Below are 26,335 nucleotides of genomic sequence, written 5' to 3'. Positions count from 1 at the left end.
AACGTGATTACGGAATACAAACCGGGCGCGGAAAGTAGCTCAGCCTGAGTTATTTAAGTGGGCTCCACTACATCACTGGTATTTCACCTTTTGATACAGCGAAGCGCACAAAAATTAAAATAAAAAGCTGTATTAATTTTCTGCGTAGTAACCAATGGTTTTAAAACAATATCTTCTTTCGATGCAAAAACCTCCGCAAATTTAAAATAAGCTGCCAAATAATAGTGTAACAAAACACTAATAGTTATGGAGGCAAAATAGTTTAAATATATTTTACATAGCAACCAGACATTGCTATATAAATATCTCTTATGTTAAACCTGCGATAGTAAAGCATGCGAGGCGAAATGTGATGCATAGGTTCTATACCACAAGTGGAATTGTTTCCACGGATCGTTAATGTTCCCACAATAAATTCACGTAGGATGAGCCAAGTCATGCGCATCTTCAGGATTTGCGCTGTTTTGTGTCAGCTTCTTTTAAACATGGTGCTACTCCTAAAATTATGCTTGTATTACCATTGAACCATTCTTTTCAAGTCGTGTACACTTTAGTCTGGAAATCGGTAACATTTCAGAAGGGTGTTTAATCCGTTTTATAGGGCACGATCACCTTTAAAAGTTCCACATTGGTAGGATTTCTTTTAAAGTGCATTTTAAATGCTACAGTTAAAATTTAGGCCTTAATTTGAGAAAAAACCAGCAAACCAATTTAGATTAGCCAAGGCACGTATCATGTAGTAAAAGTAGGTTCAGTCTATTTGGGAAGTTAAGTTGAAGCATTGTTACGACAAATTTTTCATAATGACAATAATCAAAATACTTCTGCCTAATGTCATCACGACCTCATGTCAATCGTTTCGTTTTCAGCTACGATTTTCCATATTATCAATTTGACAGTGGTCTGCTCTTTGCAGTTTGTCACAGTGAGTTAAGAGAATTGTTTCGTCCTTAGTTGCTGCGTGATAGAGATCATACTTAACGGCACACTGGCATGACCACAGAGCCGAGAAGTCTCGTGCCCTCTCTCTGTGAGATTTGTTTTGTTCATTTCTTTACGGCTATAGCATAGCTTTTGCAAATTTTACCGTAAGCTCTTGTAATAAATATGGCAAACCTTTTAATTGCTCCAGTGTTTCCCAAAGAATTGGATGACTTAAGTGCATTTGTAAGAGCCTTGACTACTGACAGTTTAACGCCCACTGCGTTCTGTGACTACTTTGCTTGAAATTTACGAACTGAAGTTGATTGCGCCAATTACTTTCCATTGCGTCACCGATGACTAGACAGCTCTAGTAAATTGCTCTTTGTCCACAGAATCTCTGACAATTGCCATTAAAAGAAACAAACGTTGATTTACCAGCCAAATGCAATGAGCAAAAGAACTCTTTAGGTATCAATAGGAAAGACGTGTTTTTTCCTGTGAGTTGACTCTATCGTGATGTCGCATTATGCACCTTAATTAAACCCAAGAACTATTTCAAGATAACTGCATAGGTCTGCTTTTAATGGCGATATGAAAAGTTGATGTCACCTACTCGTTAACTGAGCTAACAGCCAACTTGTCAAGAGCCTGTGCGTTAAAGAGGATGTTGTAAGCGTTGTTAAAAGACCACTTCTCCGAACTAACTTTAACGTCACCTATCCACTTTTTCTCGCACAAAGCTGTAAGGAAGCGGGATCAAGTTTTGGGTCATGTGAAATTGGTTATTATTTCCAACTAAAGCTGTTCAAAAAGACAATGACACCACAAAAGTTAGCGAAAAGCTCATGGCAGTTTTTAAAAAAGTCGCACAAAAATCTCCTTTAACTAAAGCATCATTTGACGACACGATTCGTTCATTTGCATTGCTTGATCTCAAATTGTTTCACTTTTTGCAACAGTCTTTTGTTGGATAAATGAGGCGCGCTAGTGGCGATGCTAGCTGCATTAAATGAACTCATAATACATTGCCGGTCGAAAGTACCGGTCATATTATATTTCTCCCTATAGGTACCAACTTAGCAAATCGTTTCTCTTTTTCACCTCTGATTTCATATTCTTGGAAAGATAGCGAATGTATGGAAGACATCTTTTATTTGAGGAGCATGATGAGAGTTCGCAGTTGGTCAAGATTAAAAAGGCACCGGAGTTCGTTCCCTTGGCAAGGGACCTTAGCCCCCTTTGTCGCGTCGTTGGCGTAAATTTACCACTTGCCAAACAAACACGCATTGCAACAATTCACTATCGTCTGTGCTTGACCTAAAAAACTGCTTCGCATTTCATGTGAATCTAGTCATTTTAAATCAACTGCAAGTACGGATTTGCTTTAAAAATGCAAAGTACAATCCTGAAAAAAGCCTTTACGTCATTTTGAGACAGGGCATCGTAAAGGAAACATTCAGATTAGTCAAGCCACTTTCAGTTTAAAGTAAAAAAACGAAAATTAAATTCGACTGCACGGTGCTATCGATGTGTTTATGCGTTGGTTCAAGGTCAAAAGATCACCCCATCTCTAAACGGAAAAATAGGTGCCATAAATTTTCTTTACGCAAATGTGACGCATGAAGTTACTTCAGGGGAGAATGTTTAGGCTCTCAGTTCATACTTGGCAATACAATACAACACTATGCCGCAAACCTTTCCAGAAAACCTTACCATAGTGTATAGTCTTCTAAAATCCAGAGACGTACAAACGCATATTAAGAAGTACGGGTATTGCATGAGATTTTTTCAAATGAAAATGTATCTACATCGCCTTCAGTAATGCAGCTCCCCGGAACTTCCCTGAAGACTAAAGAAGACAATACTTAGCCAGAATAGATATATTCTACATACTAAATGGCTGGGAGCTACGAGCATGACCCAAAGGCCAGCCCACTTGGCGAAGGTGTAATGTCTTACCACCTGAGTAGCTCCTTTATCAGAAACGAGTGTTAAACGACCAACATATTATATGGACCCTCTCCTGTTTAGCGCGTCATTGGTCATCCCCCGCATCAGCCATCACAACGTAATCAGTGCTGTAAGGAAGCGCCCACGGGCCAACCGTGCTATCCGTCGAATTTCCATGAAACTGAGAAGCTACTTGATCGCAACCACAATGATCCCTCTTGGCAAATCTACTGCATCTGGAGTTTCGTCCTGTTTGGGAACCGGATTCAGGGGCGAAGAAATGTGCTGGTCATTGCGCGTGTCCATAGCTAGTCGAAGGAACACTAGTCCAAAAGCACGGTCATGTAACAAAGAATGGGATTTAGCATAGTTCCTCTGGAGTGAAGTTCCACTTCTATTTCGTTTGCTACGTTGTTCGCACTTCACCGCTGTCCTGCCATACCTATCTGGGTTCGCTCCAACCAGCGAAAAAGTGGGGGAGATTATCACCTATCCACTTCATTGACATCTTCATAGGGGTGAGGTTGAAAGCTCTGTAAGTAGCTTTTTCTGATGGTTTTGGCTAGTGTCGCTTTAATCGTTAAGAGCTTTGCTGCAGACCATAGGACTGTAGGCGTTGTCACCGATTCTCCCATCCACAGCATATGCAGTTGAAATCAGGATAGACGTCCTTTTAGGTCGGGTGCGCTTTCACGTGCCACCCATGTGACTCCACGAGACTTTTCAAAAGGCGAAAGGGGACATAGTGAGGGGGGCTACTGGCTTGACCCGGAGGCCAGCCTACCTGGCGAAAATACAGTGGTGGAACACCTAAGTGGCTCCTTTACCAAAACCGAGGATTAAACAAATAACCAACGTATTGCAGTAGTGCTTGAATTATCTCAGAAATAAACTGGCTTATTCTTTCATTTGGAAACGTCTCTTGGATGCATTTAGAATGATCTGTTACTGGTGAGGCAAAATCAAGATACATAAACCACTCCAAATGATGATGATTCAAGCCCGAATAAATACTCACCACTAACAGGTTTCTCATTCACACTTTATGTTTAGAAATGTACATTCGAAGAAAACTCATTGTTGTTCGCATGACCACATTACAGATCAAAATATAATCCTGTTTTCTAGTAAACAACAGCAGTATGAATTAAACTCCCTATCTGAGTCAAGAATAACTACAAAAAGCTTTTTTCTATTCAAGGAGCTTAACACTCGCAAAAACCTTCACCGTTTCCGTGACATCTTGTTTTTTTTTTTCTATTTTCATCACGGCATAAAGTAGCTGCCTCTAAGGCAGCAGACTGATATAAAGGACTTTTGTAATCAAAAAATAATTTACTTTGTAGTTGCTAAGTTGCTTTGATAGACTATTCAGAGATATTCATCATCAGCGTATAGACTGAGAGCATGGGTGGCACGACCGTAGGTACATGCCACCAACGTGTAGCCGAAGCGTGGGAGACCGCAAAAGTCTACGTTGCTAGACATGTAATTAAAGCAAACATATTTTCGTTGCACCAAGATATAAACCAAGTCATGGTAATGATGAACTCCCAAAGATCATCAATTAAAAGCGGATTTAACAGCATTAGCATGCTCCAGCGCTGGAATGGAAGCGGAAGTGAAGTACTTTGTTACGGAGCTTTTAGGTGTTTGCTATCTTTACAGTTGTCTGCTTTGTTATTAGATAATTTTAGGGGTTGAATTCTGCATAAAACACAAAACACAAAAACAGTAGTCAATCGAGTTAAAACGAGTGTATCTGCGCACTAGAATAAATCAGAAGGCAAATTACCTCGATTTTGGTGCCAAAAAAGAGCCAGTTGATCAGACTTCTGTTTAACAAAAATATATCACCAGCTCAGTTTTTAAGAAAGAAATTTCTAAAAACTGACACTTTATCAATAACGAGGAAAAATATGCACACAAGAGTTAATCGTCAACATTGCAGATTTACAATCATCAAGGTTCTAACTAACTATTCACACGGAAAATAGTAACGAAAAATAATTTTGTAAGCATAAGGAGTCTTCCACAATGTACAAGACGGGCCTCAGTAATTTCATTGTGTGGCTCAGTCAAAATCCGCAGGGATCTAGATTCGGATCTTGGTAACGGCCTACATAGGGCCCTGTCACTGTACCTCAGCTGGGCGGCCTGGCTTCCAAGCCATGCCAGTAGCCCCCCAGACCTGTGCGTTGACAGTACATTAGTACTTGTCCGAGCATTGTGTCTTCTTTCGCATTCAGGGAAGTCTCGTTGGGCTAAAAATATTAAGGCAAATCACTTCAACTAAACTCCGTCAGTTGCAAAGCCGACCACTGTTGCAAATTTTCACCATAACTGTTGTCTTTATTTATTAGCTGATAAGAAATAACTGAAATCAAAAAAATGTCATCACTCACATGAACGGCCCTTCCCCTCAGACAGAATCGTAAACATCGAAGAATGCACTTAGTGAGAGACCGAGTAAATGCATTTACCGACTGGAGTGAATCGGAGATAGAACTGGCCTCTACTTATGCACAAATTGGAACAATTAAATGAGCAGTTGTCTAACAAACAACAATGCATTACGGTAAAATTGATCCCACTGAGATGTAAATTCCGAACAGTCAAAAATCGATTTGCAAAAGATTATTGCGATTTGACAATAAAATTATACCAGCCTTACTGAGTTTCACCCCAATGTAACTTTGCTTAAAAATGAATTCTTGGAATTTGATCACCAGACAAAGTACTACATCCAACATTCACAATCCTCCTCCCGCAAAACCAATAACCAGTGAAGTGAGTGAATGTATTTGCGCAAAAATAAATATTGAAATTAAATAATCTCCACGAAAGAGGCAATGGAAATGGGCAAATCGGTCAACCATTCAATGGGGTTGATTGAACGGCTTTTTTGTCGACTAGGATCACACCCCGCCACGGAAGAGGCGTGCAATCATGTCGCTGCAGTGCATGGTGGCACGGCGGTAGTCGGCGTTGAGGAAACTGAAGTTGAGAAAGGCGTGCGGCATTCCACTAGCCACGTGCAGCTCCACGGATACCCCCAACGCTTCCGCGCGCTTGGCAAGCTCTAGGGCGTCGTCCAAGAAGGGGTCGTACTGGCAGGCCTGTCCGAGAAGAGCATAAACTACAGACAATTGCAACTATGGATTTAACTACGCGAACTCTTCAGTCTCCATAAACTTCGATAGCTATCTTGACATTCCGTTTTCAACATCTTTGTTGACGGCTTACCACTTCCGCAGATTAGTACACCTTATAGCGTCTTCATAAAGAACTCAGACACTAAAACATCATGCTTGGTGACGGAATATTATTTGGAACGTCATTGATGAGAATAGGAACACCAATGTTATCAAGGCTATCATGAGCACAGAAGGAATCCGTAGCTGCTGTTTTCCAGAATGGCAAACATTAATCAAGTTTATGTGAAGACAAAAATTTCGTGATTGCATCCTCCTTAAACATTGAGAGATCTCTTGCGTCATAAATATGAAACAGGCTTCTAATGTCCCTTGAAAGATAACGTGGATGCAGAAGAAAAAGTATTCAGACCGACCAAATACTTTTAGAATAGCTAAGTTTGGCAATTACCAAATGACAAAACAATAAACAGAATACGTCCGATTTTTGGGCTCAAAAACAGAAGCAGTGAATGAAATGTGGATAAAACAATGTCTTTCTGCATTCAAAACCCCCTTTCCAGTGGTGTGAAGAAAAAAAGCAATGTTGACGATTAGATAATATTAAAAATGTCAAGTCCTTTTAAAGTTCAGTGTAAAGGCTACGAATCCAACACCGGCTATAAGGTGCATGACCTTATTGTTGCCTTAGTGGTTAACTACAGGGGCCCTGAGAATGTTGTCGTCATAATTTATGTGTATACAACCATAAGAGGACGCCTAAATCCCCTATGATTAGTTACCCCGCAATAAGGATGAAAAAGAATACTTCGACGACCAGACACTGTCAATAACGTCAAATTTGATTAAGGAATCTGAGAAACTATTGGGAGGAATCAAACTTATCCACACGAATGTCAGTGTGGTCAAGACTATCATCAGCGCAAGGCAAATCTGCGCTTATTGTTTCCCCAAAATAATAAGCAGTGTATCAAATGCTTGATAAAACTGCTTTGAATTCGAGTGTAAACCAAACGGCAGGAAGATGTGGCTTTCTAATACTATCGACCATCGACGTGAGTTCTGGATTACATCTTAGGTAAATAACACTAGAACATTCTTGCTTAAAACGGTGAAAGGGCACTATTGTGTGTGCAGAGGGCATCGTCGGTTAAAGTTGTGCAAAATCTATGAGAGACGTCACGTTACCTAATTTCCTCTGGTAAGGCCCTAGAAAGACGGCTAGCAAGTCCGGGATCGAGAAAGTTGCTCAGTGGAGACCTTAGATGGGTCAACAATTCGGCGTAGCTCTCTATCCAACCTCCACTACTCAAGAATGAATGGTGGAAAAATTCTATGGTTTAGTTCTTCGTTAAAAATCATCCCTTTTGAAGCATTATGTTTGAAGAATGATTCACAAAATAATATAATAGAGGCTTTGTGACTTACGACAATGAAGACCACCTGGAAACGTATGTAGCCTTTTTTGAAATCAAATCAGAGTAGAATTTGGAGCTGATGTCAGCTTTATATTAAATTCCTAGAGCACAATGTTGTCAATAGTACAAGAGACTGATGTTTTGATTATAACTAGTGTGACGTACGATCCACCACGTCACACTTTCTCATCAGCTTTTATGAAAAAATTTAACCTTTTACGAATGACCTCAGAGTGACGTACCACAATAGCAAGAGGTGGCAGCAAGCGGAAAAGCTCATCGGAGGCGAGATAAGGTGAAAGAAAGGGATCTTGTGGGATGGGACACTTGCGAATACGTTGGAGTTTTGAGTCTACGCCATAAATTGTCTCATCACACGATTCGTCGGTCCCCCGCACTTTCGTTAGCGGTTCCCACTTCTTGCTGTTCTCTAAAGGGTAAACGCCAAACATAGAAGCCTCCTCCATTCTCAGTTTCAAACAAACAGACAGTTTGAAAACAGAAAGAATTGAAGGTCCATTTTCATCAAGAAGCAAGGGAAAATCCGAGAAGACTGAAGAGTAAGGAGCTGACCTACCATGGTCCTCTTTTTTGGCATTTTCGTTGTCAGTGTAGGCGTCTTGAACTTCCAGTGAACCTGTAGGGGAGGACGGAAAAGAAGGAGTGGAGGCACTAAATGAGATCCCTGGGGAAAGATCGTTTTTTTCGGCCTCGAAGAGGTCACCGGAAGCGGTGACACGACGTGAGATGACGCTCAGACGGTTGATCAAGGGGGTTGCAGGCGAAACGGAAGAGAAGGAAGGAGGGAACCAGGTAGACCAGAGGCGTGACCACAGAGGCACCGAGGTCGACCGGGGTAGTTGCTGCTGTTGTTTGGATTGGTGTGTTTTGCTTTCTGACATCGATGCTGGCATTGAAACCTTACGCTCGAAGGATGCCTCGTCTATGCCGCTGTATGCTGCGGTAATATATCAAATCAACTTGTCAGGAATTTTGATACAACAAAAAGTAATGAACCATCTTAGATGTGTGAAGACAGAAATGCATGGCAGTGAAGTTTACTTATTCATAACAAGTGCTAGCCGTTTTTTTCCACAACTTCGCCATCGAATCCCCCATTAACTTAGCACTTTCTCAACCAATCCATCCATTTATTAACCTGTTTAACAATCCAATCAACTTATCATCCATAACACCTTCAAGTAATTCCTTGAACAATTTATACACCCATTCATAAAACCCTTTATTCATTTACCCGTTGAGGATCCACTCAATAATTTATCCATTCATCTAACTACCTCCCCACACAATAATTTACTAGCATACCTCAAAAATAATTTATTGTCATCCACTCGTCAATCTATCAGTCCGTGTATCCACTAATTTAGGAATTGGTCAAAACATCCAAACACCTATTCGTTCACCTTAAAAGCTTAGTAATCGATCAAACGTATACCTATTCAAACTCATTCATTTTCAAGACACTCAAATATCCAACTTCTCAAAGAAATAATTGTCTACCCATTTAAATTGTCTGTTAAGCAAACCTCACACTTATTTGCTGAACCATTTATTCAGTCATCCGACAAATAATCTATGAAATAACTCATCCACCCAGCAACTCAGCCATCAATTCAAAAGCTAACTTATTCGAAAATCCATCGATTCATTAGCCAGTCCAACAATCTACTTGTGTGACCATCCATCCTTCCAGTCGAAAACCCATAAAGTCATTCACTCATTTACATACTCTCCCATTCATTGAAACATCTGTCCATCGACCTAGGTATCCATCCAATAATTTATTCCCAAAGGGGAGTCATACCCATGATGCAGCGCGAGATAACGCCGATGGGCAGGAGAGGATCGCAGATAGAGAGCATGCGCGAGGGCGAGGGCACGTAAGCGACGACGGCAGGTGCGTAAGCAATGAGGGCGCCCACGGGGCGTGCGATGCCGGCGTGCAGCCCAAGGGCGGCTGCACGAAGGCACACACCGAGGGTCAGATTCCCACCAGCAGAGTCGCCGCACACCACTACCCGTGCGTCCGGCCTAGCTCCCAACCGCACCCGGTTGGCCATCACCCAACACACCGCGTGGAAACACTCGTCCAGCGCCCGCGGGTATGGCGACTCCGGTGCCAGCGAGTAGTTCAATGAAATTATCGGACAGTCAAGCTTCTCTGCCCAGGGACGAACATAAACCTACAAATCAGGACACAGGTAAAATACGTAAGTGGGTCAATTGCTGTGATGAACTAAAAAAGTAGCCAGTGTCCACTTTTCCGCCTCAGGCAAATTTGCACCTAGCAATCACAAGAACACAAATTAGACACCTGCAAGAGTGAAAGAATCCCTCAGATCAAATACTATTAAGTGAGTTAAGAACAGGAATTAGCCACTCCCAATGACTCAATTGAACTATTGGACAGTCCGATGCCATTTATTGGCGCTTGTCAGCAATGATGCAAATCGTATCTGGATAAGTTGATAAGATAGACTGGCCTCAGATATGCTAGAAACCACATTGATTCCTTAACACCGCAATGTTACCTGACTTCACATTATATGGAGACTGCATAATAATAGCACAGCTGCAATCCTTTACAAGCCATCACTATGGCCAACTTCTAAGTAAAATTCACCGGCAACTACGGATTGGAGCATCAAAGCATTAGGTCGCTAATCCAGTCCAAATATCACTGTCTTCAGAGATGTAAACCTGAATACTAGTAGATTTTAAAATATTAGTGGAATATTTCAAGACCATTATGAAAGTGCATAGTTACGCTAACTGATGGAATTACTCTAGTACCTGATATAACAACAACTACCATGCAGGAAGAATTAGTCCTCTAAGAGCATAAAGGATCAAAGGCAGCTCATCCATATAAAAAGGGTGTGCTTTATTTATTTAATAAAGGATGACTTAATTATTGCGAACCATAATCCCGCTACCACAGGTAATGGAATAGATAAATAACCCAAATTTTCATAAACAGTCACACAAAACTAGAAACAATATTACAAACTCCATGCCAGACCCCAATTATTTGTGGCATTCATCAATCACTTCGCCATACTTTCATGGCAAATTTTCAGGTATCATTACCGATTTACAAAACAGTTCCATTCAGGTGGTTCATTCGATTAGTGTAAATTCTGCGTCTATCCATAGAATGACAACATGACTCAAAATAACACATTACTGGGAAGAACTCGCTAATATTAGGAAGACCGTGTACACTCATTTTTCAGTAGATGATAAATTTAACATTAGGTTGTCAAACAACCTTGATATAGGGTAGAGATTGTATTACAGTTAATAGAGAAAACAAGCTTATGTTTTCGGTTTAACATACACATCGAAAAGGTACGAAAGATAATAACCAAAACTACGGACCTGGAGAAGACGTAAAACCAGTGGACGGTGGTAATAAAAGCGAGAGGACGAGGCAGAAAGATGAGTGGTATGAACACCAGTGGAAATAAGCCATTAGTATCCACGCGTTGAGGTAAGTAAAGCAGGAGCGCTAGATTCACGTGTGATTGTTGGTCTCGGCGTGTTCAACCACAACAGGATGTTTGCGGAACGCGTGACAAAGGAGTGATGCTACAATTATGCATATCATTTGTAGTAATGCAAAAAAAGTTCACCTCTTCCCTCGTAGAAGTGTACCCTTTGCCAATGAATATCACTTTGAAGGAAACCTCTAGCAGTCAAGGTGACTGTGCGTTTAGGCATCAGTTAGAAAAATAAATGAGGTAAAATAAACAGGAGAAAGGCAATATGTCGGAAAAGGAGAAAAAAATGTTTACATTACCACAAGGACACCACTGCGATCAAGGGTAACACAAATATGTAAGCGAAATGAAAATAAGATGGTTACGAAATGTAGGAAATTCAAACTTTAAATTCTGTCCTTGTTTTGCATCCAAATAGGTAAGTTTCAAAATTAACATGGAGGATGCAAAGTAGCATAGTTGTCAACACCTTCAATACTGGCAACGGACATTCTTCAGGCGATTTTTGGGCAAATGCATTCTTCTAAAATGTAGTAATAGTTTTATTGTAAAATGTCTGTTTTAAGTAACATTTTTACCCTAGGTTACAATCCTGTTCTCAACGAGTAGATGACTCCTCCATTCGGAGGGGACTAGCAATATACAAAGCCATGATAGCATAAAATTTCTACACAGAAAAGAAGCCTTTGTTCACGGAAAACAATAAAAATGACACAAGGATTACCATTAGATGTTAGCGAAGCCACTGCTAAGCCATGAAAAAAGAGCATAGCCAATGGTTTTCAAATAACAGAATATCACTTTATGAAGGGAGATGAATTTACTACCTCTTTATTGAATAAGAGATCGATCTGGCTCAAAGGAAGTTGAGTTACACAACAAAGGAAAGCTGAGTGACTGAAGCCGTGCGCGCGCCTACACAGGAGTCACCACAAATATGGTTTTTCGTGTTTTTGGTTGACTTGAATTTCTCACAGTCAGAACTACAAAGCACGAGGGCTAAGCATAGATGAAACGGCAGTTGAGAAAAGTCACAGGGATTGTAAATGCATACAATAACACACCGAGTTGCTCCAGCATGTCAAGAAGTGGTAACCATATTATTACCTTACGGCTGTGATCATAGGCTTAGGAGGAATGACCTAACGTAGGCCAAAATACTTGACCGAATGATGTAAGTTAAGCCAAAATCCCAGTGAAATTCAAATCAACTTTTGAAAAATAGTGGAAACAACTGAGGAAAAATTGGAAGTAGTAAAGGTGAAACCACCACTGACATCAGGAACTCGTAATCATGCACAGGTAAATCAGTGTTGCGTTAAGGTGGCCTAGAAAAACCCAAAGAAAGGTGCAATTGCACGCAGTGTTTTGCTACAGATCAAGTGTCGCCGTGGGGTGAGTATCACAAGCCTGCGTGATGCGAGAGAACAGAAGAAGTGCGGAAATAGAGAGGACTAAGTGATTTGCTAACTAAATAACACATTCAAATTTTGCGCAAAGTGAAGGTGTCATTTTAGAGGCCCTGAGCCATGGAGGGTACTCGATTCTGAAGCGGATGTATACCGCAAAGTTTGCCATTTGGTACTGTTGCTACAACATTAGACAATTGGAAACGGGCTTTCATGCCAACAAAAAGTACTTGTAACTATTTGGAAAATCCAAAATGTTTGATAGAATGCCCTAGTAAAGCCGGGAAAGTTTTAAATTGAATATTTACCAAAAGGTAATCTTCTTTTACTTAGAAGGCCTTCAGGCCTGCACTATTTAGCACATCTCTATGCTAATTGCTCAAGCTATCACAGTAGGCAAATGTCTACTGTAGCAAAATTTTTGGGCCGAACGACATGGGTGTTTTCAAGGTACCATTCAAGCACACGGTGCCTGGAAAACGAACTTTGAAATTACGTCCGTCACTGATTGTCATGTCCTCAAAATATTTGCCCACTACTTGGGAACTGCAAAATCCCTCCGCCCTCTTCGATTGAGTAATCTTTAAGATGGCACAAATATCACTAGTTTGGACACGTAATCTTATCTATTGCACCTCTCTTTCATTCTCACATAAATATATTTAGCTTACTAAAATGATCTTTTATAGGGGAATAGCAACTGGTGATATTCGTAACATATGGTCGGTTACTTTTAGAGCTTTTAATGGATGGACCGGGGTTGGTAGGGATGAACTCGTAATTAGGAAGTATTTCAGATATGCACATATAGTACCCCACTTTGGTGTAATTTTACTTGGGGTAGAATTGTCCCAGTAATCATGGAAATTTGATGCTCAGATATCCCTAACATTGATACATACACATCGTGCTTAAACACGTACACAGAGTTAGTCACCCTATGAAGGTAGATATTACATAACAATATAATGGTAACTTAGTCCTTAAAAACTTCTTAATAAATAGGCAGAAAAGTTCAGAATCTGTATTCCTTTCATAGGAGTTCTGAAAAGAAAACACGAAAATTGCCATAAGTGTCGATGAGTAAGTGTAAAACCGCTTTATTAAATTCTCAAAACTTGCTTGGCCCTGTTAAAGGTGATAAACAAACTGACACTTGTTGAGCATCAAGTCCAAACATGACCTTAAATGTGACTAAACGTTTACTAACCTAAGAAAATTGACATCTATACATTCTGAAAAGGCCGAAAAAACCCAACCAAGCCTCTGCACACCTTAAACAGTGAGGATATGAAGTACTAGCAACTCCCCACTCACGTCGTGTGTCTCCGAGGAGAGGGCAATAAATCCACCACCGTGGATGTGAACAAGAATATAGGGGGAGGGATCCGTCTCCAGATGGGCGTTGGAGGCTGCTGCAAATGCTGAAGACAACGACCCCAACGATAATTTCTTTAAAGACCCCTTATTGGTCTTTCCACCCTCTTGTCCCTGATCCAGAGGCCAGACCATACCTCTGCGCCAAAATTTGCTGATCACACGCACTGAAATGCCCTTATCGCCACTGGGCGGGTTAATAGTTACCGTGGAAGGCCCACCATTACCTTAAAAGAAAGAGATATATAACTATCAACCATACTTGTGCGAAATAGGACAATTATCCCTGATCAGTGCCTACTTGGTTCAGTTTCTAAGGTCACAGCTACGTTTGGTAAGATGAATGTGTGACAAACGGCCATCTGAGGAAGAAGGAGCCTGGGTACGTCGATGAGGAAACGATTCTGGGCGAGATTCCAAAAACGCTTGCAAAATTGAACGTCTGCCGAGCGAGTAATATGGGCTATTCGACAACCACGTTCCTCGGGCGAGAGGAACGATGTAACGCTGTGGAAAACGGCATTCACAAAACCCGATATTCCATCCATTGCACACTAGGAATGTAAAGGATACCACACATTGACAAATCAACAATTAAATGGCTACATTTATGGGCGAGCTGAACATCTACGAAGATAATTGAGGTGGGCTAACTGTCACACAAATAATCGATAACCAGACAAGAACCAAATGACTCTGTGACAAAAGATTCACCTGGTAGCTATCAGCAAATCCAGCCATAATACTGCCAAGCATTTTAAAGAAATTTTGAGCGGGAATATCCAAGTAGAATGCAATTGCTCGACCGTAAAAGACATCTTGGTGAATTAGATCAAAGTAGTCAATGAGATCATTGTAGTGAGCAAGCGAGATACTTGACGAGGCGGAAAAATTTGCACAGGAAATGTCTCTCATGCACTTTGAGATGCGCATTGGAGGACCAAGATTGTCGTGCGTTCGAAATGGAGCGATTGACAGGTTGGCATAGTGCAGATGGGGAAATAGGGTATTCGATGAAGCGGAAAATTTGGGAAACTCGCAGATTAGGAGAATGCAGAAGGCAAGCTCTTCGAGACACCGCAAGTAGGCGATTAGAGACTCTTTAATAGCGTTTGGCCTGTACATAATGAAAATGACATACCAGCATGAAAAATTTATCGTTTTTGCACGAATTTGAGTAAAAGGCCTACCATACAGACAAAGTACGGCGGTCTAGGTTACGAAGGTGAGTGAGAATCTTGATCAGACAACTCGACACAACGGAAAGAAAGGTCCGAAAGCCATTCGCACGAATATTTTGATAGTCATATTTCCCAACGAAAGAATAAATGTACTTCAGTTGTTCAATGAACCCAGTTTCACTCAGTAATTCATGCACCTCTAATAAGTGCTGATGTAGTTGCTCAGCGATATTTGATACACGGTAGTAGTTCGGACTCTTAGTAAGTTCTGCAGCCTGATAACACACATAACACTAAAATACGGAGTATTATGGTGGAATAAAGCACTTACTTCCTGTTTAACTTCCAAACACAATTGAACCAGTCTCTCGCAATCACTCCTATCAAGAGACTCTTTAGACAAAGCAGCTACACAAGAAGAATAAAAAGGAAAAAGACATACGGTCGGATTCGTTTTCTGGTACCGGAACAACCATCCTTGTTTCAAATAGCATCTTCTAAAATGAGCCTATTCCGCCTCAAAACTAGTACAAACGTACACTGCATTTTGAACTGCTGTACACCCCTTTCAGTGCCTTCAACTGAAGAGAAACATATTCCTTCAAAATTAAAGTTTTAACGAGATGAGAAGAAAACATATGCACGAAGTAAAAGCCAACACACGTCTTTTGTTAGGTCAAAAGACTTACAAGAGTTGGTAGGTCTTCTAAGGGTAATTTCAGTGCGGTAAAACAATGCCAAAACTAGAAATCAGTAAAAGATGTCACACTGCAAAAGGGCTGATTTGACTTTTAACAAAAATTACTATATTCAATGCATTATATGCAGATGCTTTGCAAACTACAAAAGCAATGTATTTGCTTTGCACCTGCGCTATATAAGGTTACTAAATAATTAAATGCATTGTTTTGCAAATTATTGTCAGCACCAATTTTTAAGAAAAGTGAAACAATGCTTGCGAAGCTAAGGGATAACATCAGAATAATAGATGCTGTCTTTAAGCCATGCAAAAAATAACTTGATGATATGCTGAAATCTTGGCACTACACACAAATCCCTACTCTTGCAACGTGCATGCAGACATGACAATGAATATCAAGCCCTTACATGCGGCTACTGTGCATCAAACTTTTTTCGTACCATATTTAGCACTGACTCCAAAAACAGTACTGTGGATCTCCCCGCCCTGAGTGTCCGAAGCGGAACTGGAATACAGCCATCATAGGTGTAATACTTATATTGTTTTAGCGTTCCTTTTAGAGAGGAGGCGGGGAAACGGATCAACCCTCGTGGCAGAATCGACGTCCTGCAGGCCTGAGAGTGGTTACGGATCCTCGCCCCCCTAAACTCTGTACTAGTTTTCCCCATTCATTTCCCCCAATAAATGTCGAAATCAAGCTAACCTGGTTGTTAAGAGTACGAGGAACGGGGAAGAGGAGCCATACGAGCCTCGTCCTACATAGGAGCTCTTTGGCGAAAATCCGCACCTAACAGCACCAGGATCCCGCACCCGGCCAGACACCAATCCACTTGCATCTACTCGGTAACTCAAACGACCACAGCAGCCGACTGAAACTAGTCACTCGACCCACCCCACCGTTTACTCCAGAAAAGGAACGCCATTGTTGCCAGTAGGAAAAGCTGCCAAATGACTATTTAAATGTTCAAAGGCCTACTGAATTTCGCCTAGCACCACTTATACCATTTCATTCAGGTGAAAAGAGCCCATCCATAACCACAATAATTCCCGATCCTAGCAATTCAAATTCGCTAACCTATTTAAGTAACAGAAAAGAACAACAATGCATGAGAAGACTACATTCGAATAAGTCGGTTTTTCAAATTAACACTGCACTTAAAATCTACAATAAGTTCACTACTTTGCACTTTCCGTAGGTGTTTTCTTGAAAAGTGCTTGCTGAATCTACAAAAATTCAAGTAAAATTACTCAATTTGTGCAAGTAAAAAGACAAGACGGTTAAAGATAAGCAAGGTTACCTCCACCGACTGTTTTGTGGCATCGCGTAAGAGTCGCAGGGTTGAGGGTTGACAGTACTCCTTCAACTCAGCAGGCGCTTCTTCTAAGGCCGCCTTCACCAAATCTACGACGGTTTCTGCCGATGTGATGGAGCGTGCAGACATTACTGGAGAAGGAAAGAGTTGAAAATTAATTGTCCTTTGAACAAGAATGCAGGAATAATAGAGTAGTTGAACAAACCAGCATTACGTAGACTGGCGTCAACAAAAGCGGGTACATGCTCGAGGTCCAGTTTCTTAAGGTACTGGAAGGAATTGTGGAAAGCTGATTTACTGAGTGGATGACTAAAACTTCCTGCCAAGTAGTTGAATGGAAGGGGACCGGTCGCCTGAAGCGGAGAACGGCCAGTTAGTGTGCCCTGTTTCTTTAACGTTATAAAAAGAAGAATTCGAGGAAACCATTACCTCAATAATGGGGGTGGCTTTATCCGTCAGACCGCGATGGATCAGGGCTGCAGCCAACTGCAATCGTAGAAGCGGTTGAGAGCGGCCCAAAGTGTTATCGATGATCTTGAGAGCTTTGGTAAGAGAGCAAAAGAGCCAATGGTCAGTAAACCTGTACAAAGATCTTATTGATAAACACAGAGCAGGAGGTAACATGCCCTCATTGACGCAAGATTCGGGCCACGCGGCGAACAGTGCAGCGACATGGGGACCGTTCATACAAAGTGTCAGACTCTGAGGAGGACAAGTTGTCAACACACCCACTGCTTCACTGAACTGTTCTTTGTTGAAAGCATCACCGGCGGCGCTAATTCTAAAACAAATCACATTAAATCAGCCAGTGTCCCAAATGGGCCACCGGGACTATCAAGGCCACACGAGAATCAGACACGCATGCACATGCACATCCGCTACGTAGTGGGGAGAATGGATTTTTGTCGAAAATAAGACTCACTGTACAAGACGGGAGAGGATTTTGAAAGGTAGACGCCTCTCACGCAATTCAGGAGGCAGGCTCTCAATAACCTGATCCACCAATTCCTTGGCTTGCATTTCCACAAGATGGCAAAGGAGAAGGTCAATTCCTACGTAGAAAGCAAAAAAGTAGCTAACGGAATAAAATATGAAGCAATTCGTTCATCCTGCAGTTAACTGTTTATCAACCGATGCAACAATACAAAAACAGGAATGGACTGGCTTTGAAGGAGGAAGGCATGGGAGATTTAAAACTCACGACCAGGACCCCAGAGCTTTCGAACTACGTCAACGAGGATACGAGCATTTTCAGCTGAGAGTTTATTGCTGAAATTGAAGAAAAATGAAGGTTACATTATAACAATGATATCAAACAGTTAAAAACAGTTGTCACCCAAACATGCCTTGCAAGAGTGTCAGCCAAGTGGTTAATCGATTCCTTCGCTAGACGAACCTGGAAGAAAATAAATCAAACGAATGATTGACCAAGTTAATAAAGAAAGTGTCATTTTTATATTTTAAAAAAAACTTACAGGATCGGAAATATCAGCATCGATAGGTTTGTCAAATTTTAAAGAGAGAGATTCAATTTTTGGTGTGTCACGAAATTGAGCTAAATAGGAAAAAAAGGAATTCAGATAAACGAAGAAGCTTTGAATCCTTCGGGAAAAAAACGAGTTTGGGAACACACCAACAGGTACTGTGAATTCACCGAGACGATGAAAGCTAATAGCTTCGTGAATCACTGGATCCACCTCATTTTGCCTAAAAAAGTGAAGAGATATCCGCATTATTCATAAATCAATCCTATTAATGATCTATTCAAACCAGGATCCGTTATTTAAGCATGTCAGGATACTCACAAACCCACAAATTTCTCACACATGTCGTTTAATCATCTATCAATCCATTCATACGCCTACGTATCAAACAGTCCAGTATTCCCTTCAACAACTTATCCGTACATCCATCGACATCAGCACTCAGTTATGAATTTTACCGATAAATCTCTACCAGGCCCTTGAATGCTACACCCAAAGCGTTGCGGAGGAATGGTAGAGCCGCACTGGCGCAAGCGTCCAGTAACTCGGCATTTCGCTGATGTGCAGCCGAGAAAAGAATTGCTACGGCATCTATGACAAAAAAAAAACAAACATGGAATGAATCAGATCAAAGCTTACACACAGAATTCAAACAAAGGAGGCTACGATGCAAACTCACTTCGATAGCCAGACGTGAGGAACTGGGAAAGTATCACAGATTCCGCCGCAGCTCGTAACTTCGAGGGGTGGGACTTCTGAATCCTAACAACGAGCGTCAATGAAAGGCGAAGCATCTTACGAAAGCAGTGTCTCGTAGAGCACTTGACTTTTGCCCAGTTTTGTAGCCTTGACTACCGAGTCGCGTAAAGCAGTATGGACAGTGCCCGGGAAAATCGACTCGAAGTACTGCGTTCCAGTTGCATAACCCGCCTGAAATACGTAAAGGACGCCAGACGGTTGAATCAAGAGAAATGGTCTCTCATAGAAAGATAAAAACTGCACTTAAAAAAGAAACGAACCGTTATGACACGATTGATAGTGTGTAATTTCAAGAAGGTGCGGAGGAAGACCTGATTGGAGATGGACAGTCGGTCTTTGAGGCAGTCATAATCCGGGCTCTCTTCCTCCTGCATATTTGGTTTTGCAGCCACCTCGAGAAGGCTGAAGACCAGGCGTATCGGTGCTTTGTAGGTTTCTACAAAAAATATTTCCAATAAATCCAATAAGCAATGGCCTCCTAGAGTTCGAAGAAAGGTAGGCCCAGGTAATAACTTACTTGCTACGTCAAGAATTTCGTTCACCAAAGCAATCTTTGCCTCCAATGGCTTCGCCTTCATAACTTCGACAATCAAAGGAATGTAGCTGAGCTGTATAAAAAAGAGACGAAAAAAAGTTAGTAAAGTCTACCTGACTAAGCATTTGTGAGCAATGGAAGAACGATCACTTACCTGAGTGTTGACGAAATTAGCGAAAATGGGGACAGCTTCGTCCCCAAGTTTACCAATAATGAACTGCACAGTAAAAAGGAATTTGAATTAATCTTTTCAAGAAATTGTTGTTAGTACAAGCACCTATAAGTGCATAAAATAAGCATACGTGTGCTTGTTCAAAATTTCGGTTGGAAAGAGCGAGCGCGAGAGTAGGAAGGTAGGGCCGTTCAAGAACACAAAAGGTCTTCGCAACTGGAGAACAGGATGGACGATTAAAAATGTCGATCTCATAACGGAGGAAAAATATCTGACCAGAATATGGCATTACCTGTGTCTTTCTGTTCCGAGGTCATGGACGTCAGAGCTGGACTCGTCGCAACGGCATATTGCAAGTCAGGACGACGGTGAAGTAGTTCAACGAACTTTGCGCTGGATCTACAGCCAAAAAATGCCACATTTCGATTAAAGCAAACATTGCTGATAAACGCTATTGACATCATTGTATTTACCGTTTGTCCTACACTCAAAGCTGACATGAATAGCAGGAACAAAAAAGCTTAAACTCACTGGTCGCAAACGTTGTGCATACTTGTGAAATTACAATATTCACAATGTGATACCGTAAATTCCAACTATTATCAAACAAAATCGGACATCAAATTTAGGAAATGTATCAGACCCATTAGAGAATGGGAAAACGAAACAAATTCAACAAAAATAAGCTCTTTCACGGACACTGAAAATAGTGGGGCAAAATAAGCCATTTAAGTAATACTCGTGCATGCGTTTGAAATAAAAGCTTAAAACAAAACAGAATATGGCCCTTCTAAAGAAATTAGAAATAAGAGCTCACTTGGGAGACGCAAGACCACCACAACAGAGAGCAGCAATCGTATCCTTTCGTAGGAGACAGGAGATCCACTCCAAGACAGCAGTTTCATGTCCTGCTGCGACCAGTCTGCCAGCCAGAAGAGCCAAGTTTTCGGGCATGGAGAGTCGACTACCGGGTGATTCAATGACCTGATGTACCGCCGACCAGAAGACGAATTGAGTCTTCTTAAACACACTTGGACGCAGAGACTGCGCCACCGCGCTAGGGTCTGTGATGAATGGATGCTCTGCAATTACATCTGCAGCGGTATCGATTGCCGCGATCACAGAAGCTGTAGCCGCGTCTTCCGTCGCAGAATTGACTGATGCAATAACCTCCTGAAGTCGAGGAATCAGGGGATTGAGGGAGATGCCTCCGCGCAGGATCAGACGATCGGGAGTAAGGAGGTCGGCAGGAATACGGGGAACAGAGTCACCAAAGACTTTGGATGCAAGAAGGATCTCGGTAGTTTGAGGCAGTATTGTCAGACCTATCTGACAGGCCCAGTCACGAAGCGCGTAAGCAGCGAAGATTTGGTGATTTTGGCCTTAAAAATGCGAGGGTATGAATAGTTCCTCTCACCAAATCTGGGTTATTTCTATAGTTAATCAGTCTTACATAATTCCTCAACCGCAAGGTGGACGATGCGCATCTTCCGTAAATGATTAAAGGGTTCCAGACGTTTTAACAACAACTGAAAAGCAGAAAACATGTTCGTATTAAGGCGGAACATTTACTGTAAGAGTGGAGAAAGTAAATAAGCTGACCTTAGCGCCCAGAGCGAGTGTTGACGCGTTCTCTTCATTTGCACTTGTTTGAACCAATTCATATGCATAGGCGCCGAGGGCCATTGTTGAAAGAGTCACATTGTTCTTTTGTAGGACTAAGTGAAAAGTAGCAAATAATCTGCAGGTTCTCTTAAAGAAATAGCAATCAATATTCAGTCGAGACTCACTTTCTTCCATGACCTGTCGAGCCCTAATAGCATCCAACTGGACGACCTTATTAATGAACCAACGTGAGAGGATGATGGAGAGGTGTTGCGGATAACGATCTGCCATCTTGTTCAAGAAAACCACAACACCGTCCATATCGGAGCTAGAAGAGAAGCAGTGCGAATAAGAACCAAGTTTCAAATCTTGAGGAAATAAGGGCAAAGTAACATACGCGTTGAGATACTGTTCACCGACCTTCGTGGCGGAAACGGCAGGACTTTTAAGACCAGCAACCTTAATAAGAGCCCAAAATAGGTCTTCCAACTGTTTTGGCGTAAAACGAGGTGTTGAGAGTGCGCCTTCAACGGCATCTGTGCCAAGAGGAGCACTCGAAACGGCCAAAGCTTCGCCGAGGAGATCCGTATTATATTGGGAAAGGAGCCCAAGAGGGCTAGTCTCTTGGGCTATCGACTTTTGCATCTGCTTTAACTCTATTGTCACTTCTAAGGCAAGGAAATTAAAAGATAAATCCAGCGTTTTTGAGCAGATTCGAGTTTTTCCTCACTAACTAACCGGTTAATTTACATGGCACGAAACGGTACTGAGAACATATCATTATTATGCAAAACATTCAGAATTTAGTACACAAAAATGAAATCCGAAATCAAAATGAGCACGATAGAGTAAATCAGAAATGGGGATGCTAATCACTAACCTTCTATCTCTCCAGCTTTAATTCGATCGGTAAGTATGCTATGTTTGGAGCTGAATAATTAAGAAAATAGAATAGAATGGCAAGATACAGTAAACCAAATGAATGCTTGTAAAGAACTACTTGGAACACAGAAGAAATTACTGACTTACGCGCTACCAGCGGGAATCAATGCCGCAATGAACTCCTAGAGGATGGGGAAGATAAATGAATACAGAATCAAAAAACTAGTTTGAAAGGCCTGTTTAAACGTACATTTGACAACTCCAGCTCCTTCAAAATCTTTTTGATGGTATCTAGATAAGAGATTGGTACCTTCTGAAATAGAGGGAAACAAACTTGATGAAATGAGAAAATGAAAGGAACTTTTCAAGTCGATCACGATGGGAACAAAACAACCATTAATTAAGGAATTTTAGACAAAAGCACTGCTACTGACGCATGATCCCCGTCGAACTAAGAACTAAAAGAGCTTATTAGCTAAACTCATATTTAAACGTTCCTATTCAAACTCATTACAACTTCGGGAAGCTTTAGATGTCTTTTTAGAAGCATATGAGCTCAAAAAATTTACAAATTTCCAAAGTAGGCCCTGAACGAAAGCTCACAACAAACGAACCATTTTTGCGTGACCATTGTACAAATATACCTGCAATTGCGGTAATGTAATTCATTCCATCTTCAAGTGTGAAAATGGTCTTATGAAATTCAACCTGTACTAGTTATGTACGTGGTCGTGAATGGCTCAGAAGCGAAAAATTGTTAGCTATAAATAATTCAAACCTCCTACGTTTTTATCATTCAACAATGTTAAAAGTTCATACATCCGTTTCTAGCATTGCAGTGTTGGGGAAAACGCCCGTGTGACTGCTTCAGACGTTCGTTTTTAATTTGGTCCCAAAGCACTACCAATACAACAAATGAAGTGTCACAAATGTGACGAAGAATGTTAGTTAGTTGCGTTCATGGATTTTCTGATCCCAAAGATTCAATCATCAAAGACCACAGGAAGTAACTGCTGCACCCTTAACGATGCTGAAATAGCCCAGAGAGGCCTGTTTAGAAAAGCATCTATCAAACCACTCACCTGCCTATTAAAGTAGGCCACAAAGGCATTGGCAAGCGCCCGCCTCGTCTGCCTGTCTAAATTGGCAAAACGAGGGATGGTAGAATCCGTCACATCGACTGTGCTTTGGCCACAGAAGCGAAGCAAAGTACTGGCGAGTAGGGGGTAGCGATCAGCCCCAAAACAGGCGAAAAGTGCACTCGTCCAGGCCTCCAACTTCGCCCGATCCACTCCACCATCACTACCACTTTGGATTACGTATCTGACGCAGCCTCGCAGCTGAAAGTAAAAAGCATAACCAGTGAATCCTCGTTAATAGAAATCGGAGAGAAGGCTATTTATTACCAGAAGGTGAATGAAATTGTTGTTGACGGAGAGGTAAGAAGTAAAGGGGAGAAGCTTTTCGTCCTGGAATTGGACGATGAGTTTCTCTGCATTTTTCAGGCTGCTACCAGGCATGGGAGGATTCAGAAAGCTCGGCAGAGCGCAGAGTTCGTTGAGGACGATACCCAGAGCCACACAAGACTTCAGCAGAGGGCTCTTTGGGAAAGAGGAAAAGGAGAATGGGCTAAATAAACGCGAATTCGAGAACAAGAAAGACGTCGAAGTGAGCGAAGGGGCTACCTCGAATTTAGCTAGAGCTTCTGCTGGTGCGAGTCCTAGCGAAAGAAGACGAGGAATGACAATGAGATAAAGAAGATGGGAACGCTGATGACCAAGAATCCTTCCGAGTTCTACCACCACTATGAGAAAAGAGGTTTAGTTGAGTTACTGAACCGCAACGAAAGGTTTGAGATGGACTCCGACAATTCTAGTGCCACTGTTTTATTTTTCAATTACTACTATCACTAACGTACAATCTCAATAAAACCTGGGAAAAAAAGTAAACCGTAAGTAAAAGTGGAACAAACTTCCTTTTAATAACTACATAATGAATAAACAATCTGCTACAATCTCAGTTTCTTGTATTTTCAAATGACACCTATCAATCATATGCATGACAGACTTCAAAATGAATGAGGCGAAATACAGCACTACCTCAATAATTCAACAGCACTTAATTGACAAACGTTACCCCTATCGATCATTATGTTATTGATCCTTGAGCTATAATAAAAACTTTCAAATTAAAGGATAAGTAAAAAGGGGCTCACAGTCAACATCTTTATCCTTGACAGCTTTCAAGACAACCGCGTTGGCAACTGAGTTATATAATTCTGTTCGCAAAGGAAGATTGGCTCCCAGAGTCCGAAGTGCAGTTTCTAAAGTCATTTTATTTCTTTTTAAATGTCAATCTAACTAATATGCATCAGAGTTAGACATTCAGCTTATCTTGAAAGTATTAATGCCCTTAAAATGCATGACTCGCTACTACAGTTTGGTAGGATCAAACCAAACCAAGCTCCATTTTGTTCACGTCAATCTAAGAATAAAGTACCTTTCGACATGTTGCGGATAACTTCAGGTAATCGGCCAATAGCTCCAGACGACAACCAAAAGTCGTTTAATACTTTCGAGTCCTAAAAAAATAACGAGATCTTTTAAGGTATGCAAGAACCCTGGACCGATGAATGAGATGAAATACCTGTTCCGCCAGCAATTCTGGAATTTTGGAGAGGAATAAGACGGAAAAAGTGTGAGGACGCGTGTCCCTTAAAAATTGAAAAGCTGCATCAAAGTGGCCGGCCCTAAGAAGACGAGTGAGAGCAATGCCAAGTCGGAGGTCGTCAAAGTATGGGGGCCTTTTCTTCAATAGACTGAGTATCTGGAAAGGACGGAGTAAACAGGATCGCTCTACCACTTTTCAGTTTTAGAGAAAGAACAGACAGGACTTTACCATCGAGGCGGCCTGTTCGTTAGTGTCAAAGTGGGGCGCCATGGCGAGGCGTGCGTATAGATCAGCAAGGAAGCGAGGTGAGAAAACAGGGCGATTAAGCAATGATTCTGACCTGTTGAGAGTCTCTTGGAGCAGCTCAATAACCCCATTTCCGTCACCTAAATCAGCGTATGCCGAAAGCATATCCTCGGTAGCCATCATCGAGGGCCAATAGCTCAGCTTCGACATAACATCTTGCGTTGTTGCGACTTCATCTGGCAGTCTAGGAAGCAAAGTTGTTCAAATTCTTAAACAGGCCAGATCTACTTCAACGCTAAAGAATCACGATTGCAGTTTCCAACTAACCCACACTTAACGTAGCCATGGAGAATTTTGGAGAATATATAATCGTTAGGAACAGCACCTTCCTGATGCATGGCTTTAAGGTAAAAGCTTGTTTCCTCCATGTCACCCCTTTCACAGGACCTTCGGATAAAAACCGAGAAGAACATCTGCATTAAATGAGATATGTGCAAGTGCAATCATACCGCATCGGGTTTCAGCCCGAGAAGTTTGAGATCAGCTAGCGTACTTTCATAGGAAAATTCTTGATCAAATTCGTATTTTAAATGCAAAAATCGCGCGATTGTAGATACTTTAACAGCCTTATCTGTGAAGAAAATCGTCAGCAAATTCGCACAACAAACCTGCAAGAACCTTGTTCCAAATATCACTAAAATAGGTTCTTTGTTGAGCTGCGTCCATTATCCTTATGTTCAAACGATTACGCTCAGCCACTTGTAATTGCACAAAGGCACTGCTCACGTCATCTCCGTTAAATAAAGGTCTTTCTTCGCGATTACCTAATGTCGAGAAGACAGTATAGCGCACACTGGTCAGCGCGGGAATGGGAAAGGGTAAACTTGGTTGGTTTCCAGAAAATCGAAAGATTCTGGATTGGACGACATGAGATACAAATGTAAGGACAGGACGATGACGCAAGGAGTGCATACTTCACCGACGACGAAGCGTGCTCTACCAGATCCAAATTAGAGAGCAAACGACTACAG

General features: G+C 41.5%; 2 protein-coding genes across 2 annotated transcripts; both read right to left on the bottom strand. All coding sequences in view use genetic code 11, as the record gives it.

Moving 5' to 3' along the window:
* Positions 1-5,018: 5,018 nt before the first annotated feature.
* On the bottom strand, positions 5,019-15,432 carry EGR_02179 (Hormone-sensitive lipase; the record flags this gene model as incomplete). The annotated part of the gene is made up of 12 exons (XM_024491428.1): positions 5,019-5,138; positions 5,280-5,387; positions 5,799-5,993; positions 7,690-7,877; positions 8,025-8,405; positions 9,273-9,651; positions 13,698-13,984; positions 14,059-14,311; positions 14,472-14,874; positions 14,948-15,213; positions 15,270-15,346; positions 15,381-15,432. 12 exons carry the CDS (start codon positions 15,430-15,432, stop codon positions 5,019-5,021), a joined length of 2,709 nt encoding a protein of 902 aa, XP_024354281.1.
* A 1,382-nt stretch (positions 15,433-16,814) lies between these two features.
* EGR_02178 (hypothetical protein) lies at positions 16,815-26,276 on the bottom strand (the record flags this gene model as incomplete). The annotated part of the gene is made up of 36 exons (XM_024491427.1): positions 16,815-16,862; positions 16,937-17,082; positions 17,157-17,304; positions 17,381-17,493; positions 17,557-17,732; positions 17,874-18,003; positions 18,153-18,220; positions 18,288-18,337; positions 18,427-18,506; positions 18,585-18,658; positions 18,894-19,026; positions 19,115-19,197; positions 19,235-19,365; positions 19,455-19,630; positions 19,712-19,802; positions 19,884-19,946; positions 20,032-20,117; positions 20,194-20,300; positions 20,719-21,283; positions 21,355-21,430; positions 21,504-21,619; positions 21,692-21,834; positions 21,904-22,174; positions 22,387-22,436; positions 22,536-22,570; positions 22,639-22,701; positions 23,471-23,728; positions 23,795-23,989; positions 24,074-24,192; positions 24,604-24,711; positions 24,888-24,969; positions 25,035-25,214; positions 25,287-25,548; positions 25,632-25,777; positions 25,814-25,935; positions 25,973-26,276. The coding sequence occupies 36 exons, from the start codon at positions 26,274-26,276 to the stop codon at positions 16,815-16,817; spliced, it is 4,998 nt and encodes a 1,665-aa protein (XP_024354280.1).
* Between the last annotated feature and the right edge of the window lie 59 nt (positions 26,277-26,335).

The sequence above is a fragment of the Echinococcus granulosus genome (assembly GCF_000524195.1).
Source record: "Echinococcus granulosus chromosome Unknown EG_S00009, whole genome shotgun sequence".
Taxonomy (NCBI): Eukaryota; Metazoa; Platyhelminthes; class Cestoda; order Cyclophyllidea; family Taeniidae; genus Echinococcus; species Echinococcus granulosus.
This window is presented reverse-complemented; position numbering and strand designations above follow the sequence as displayed.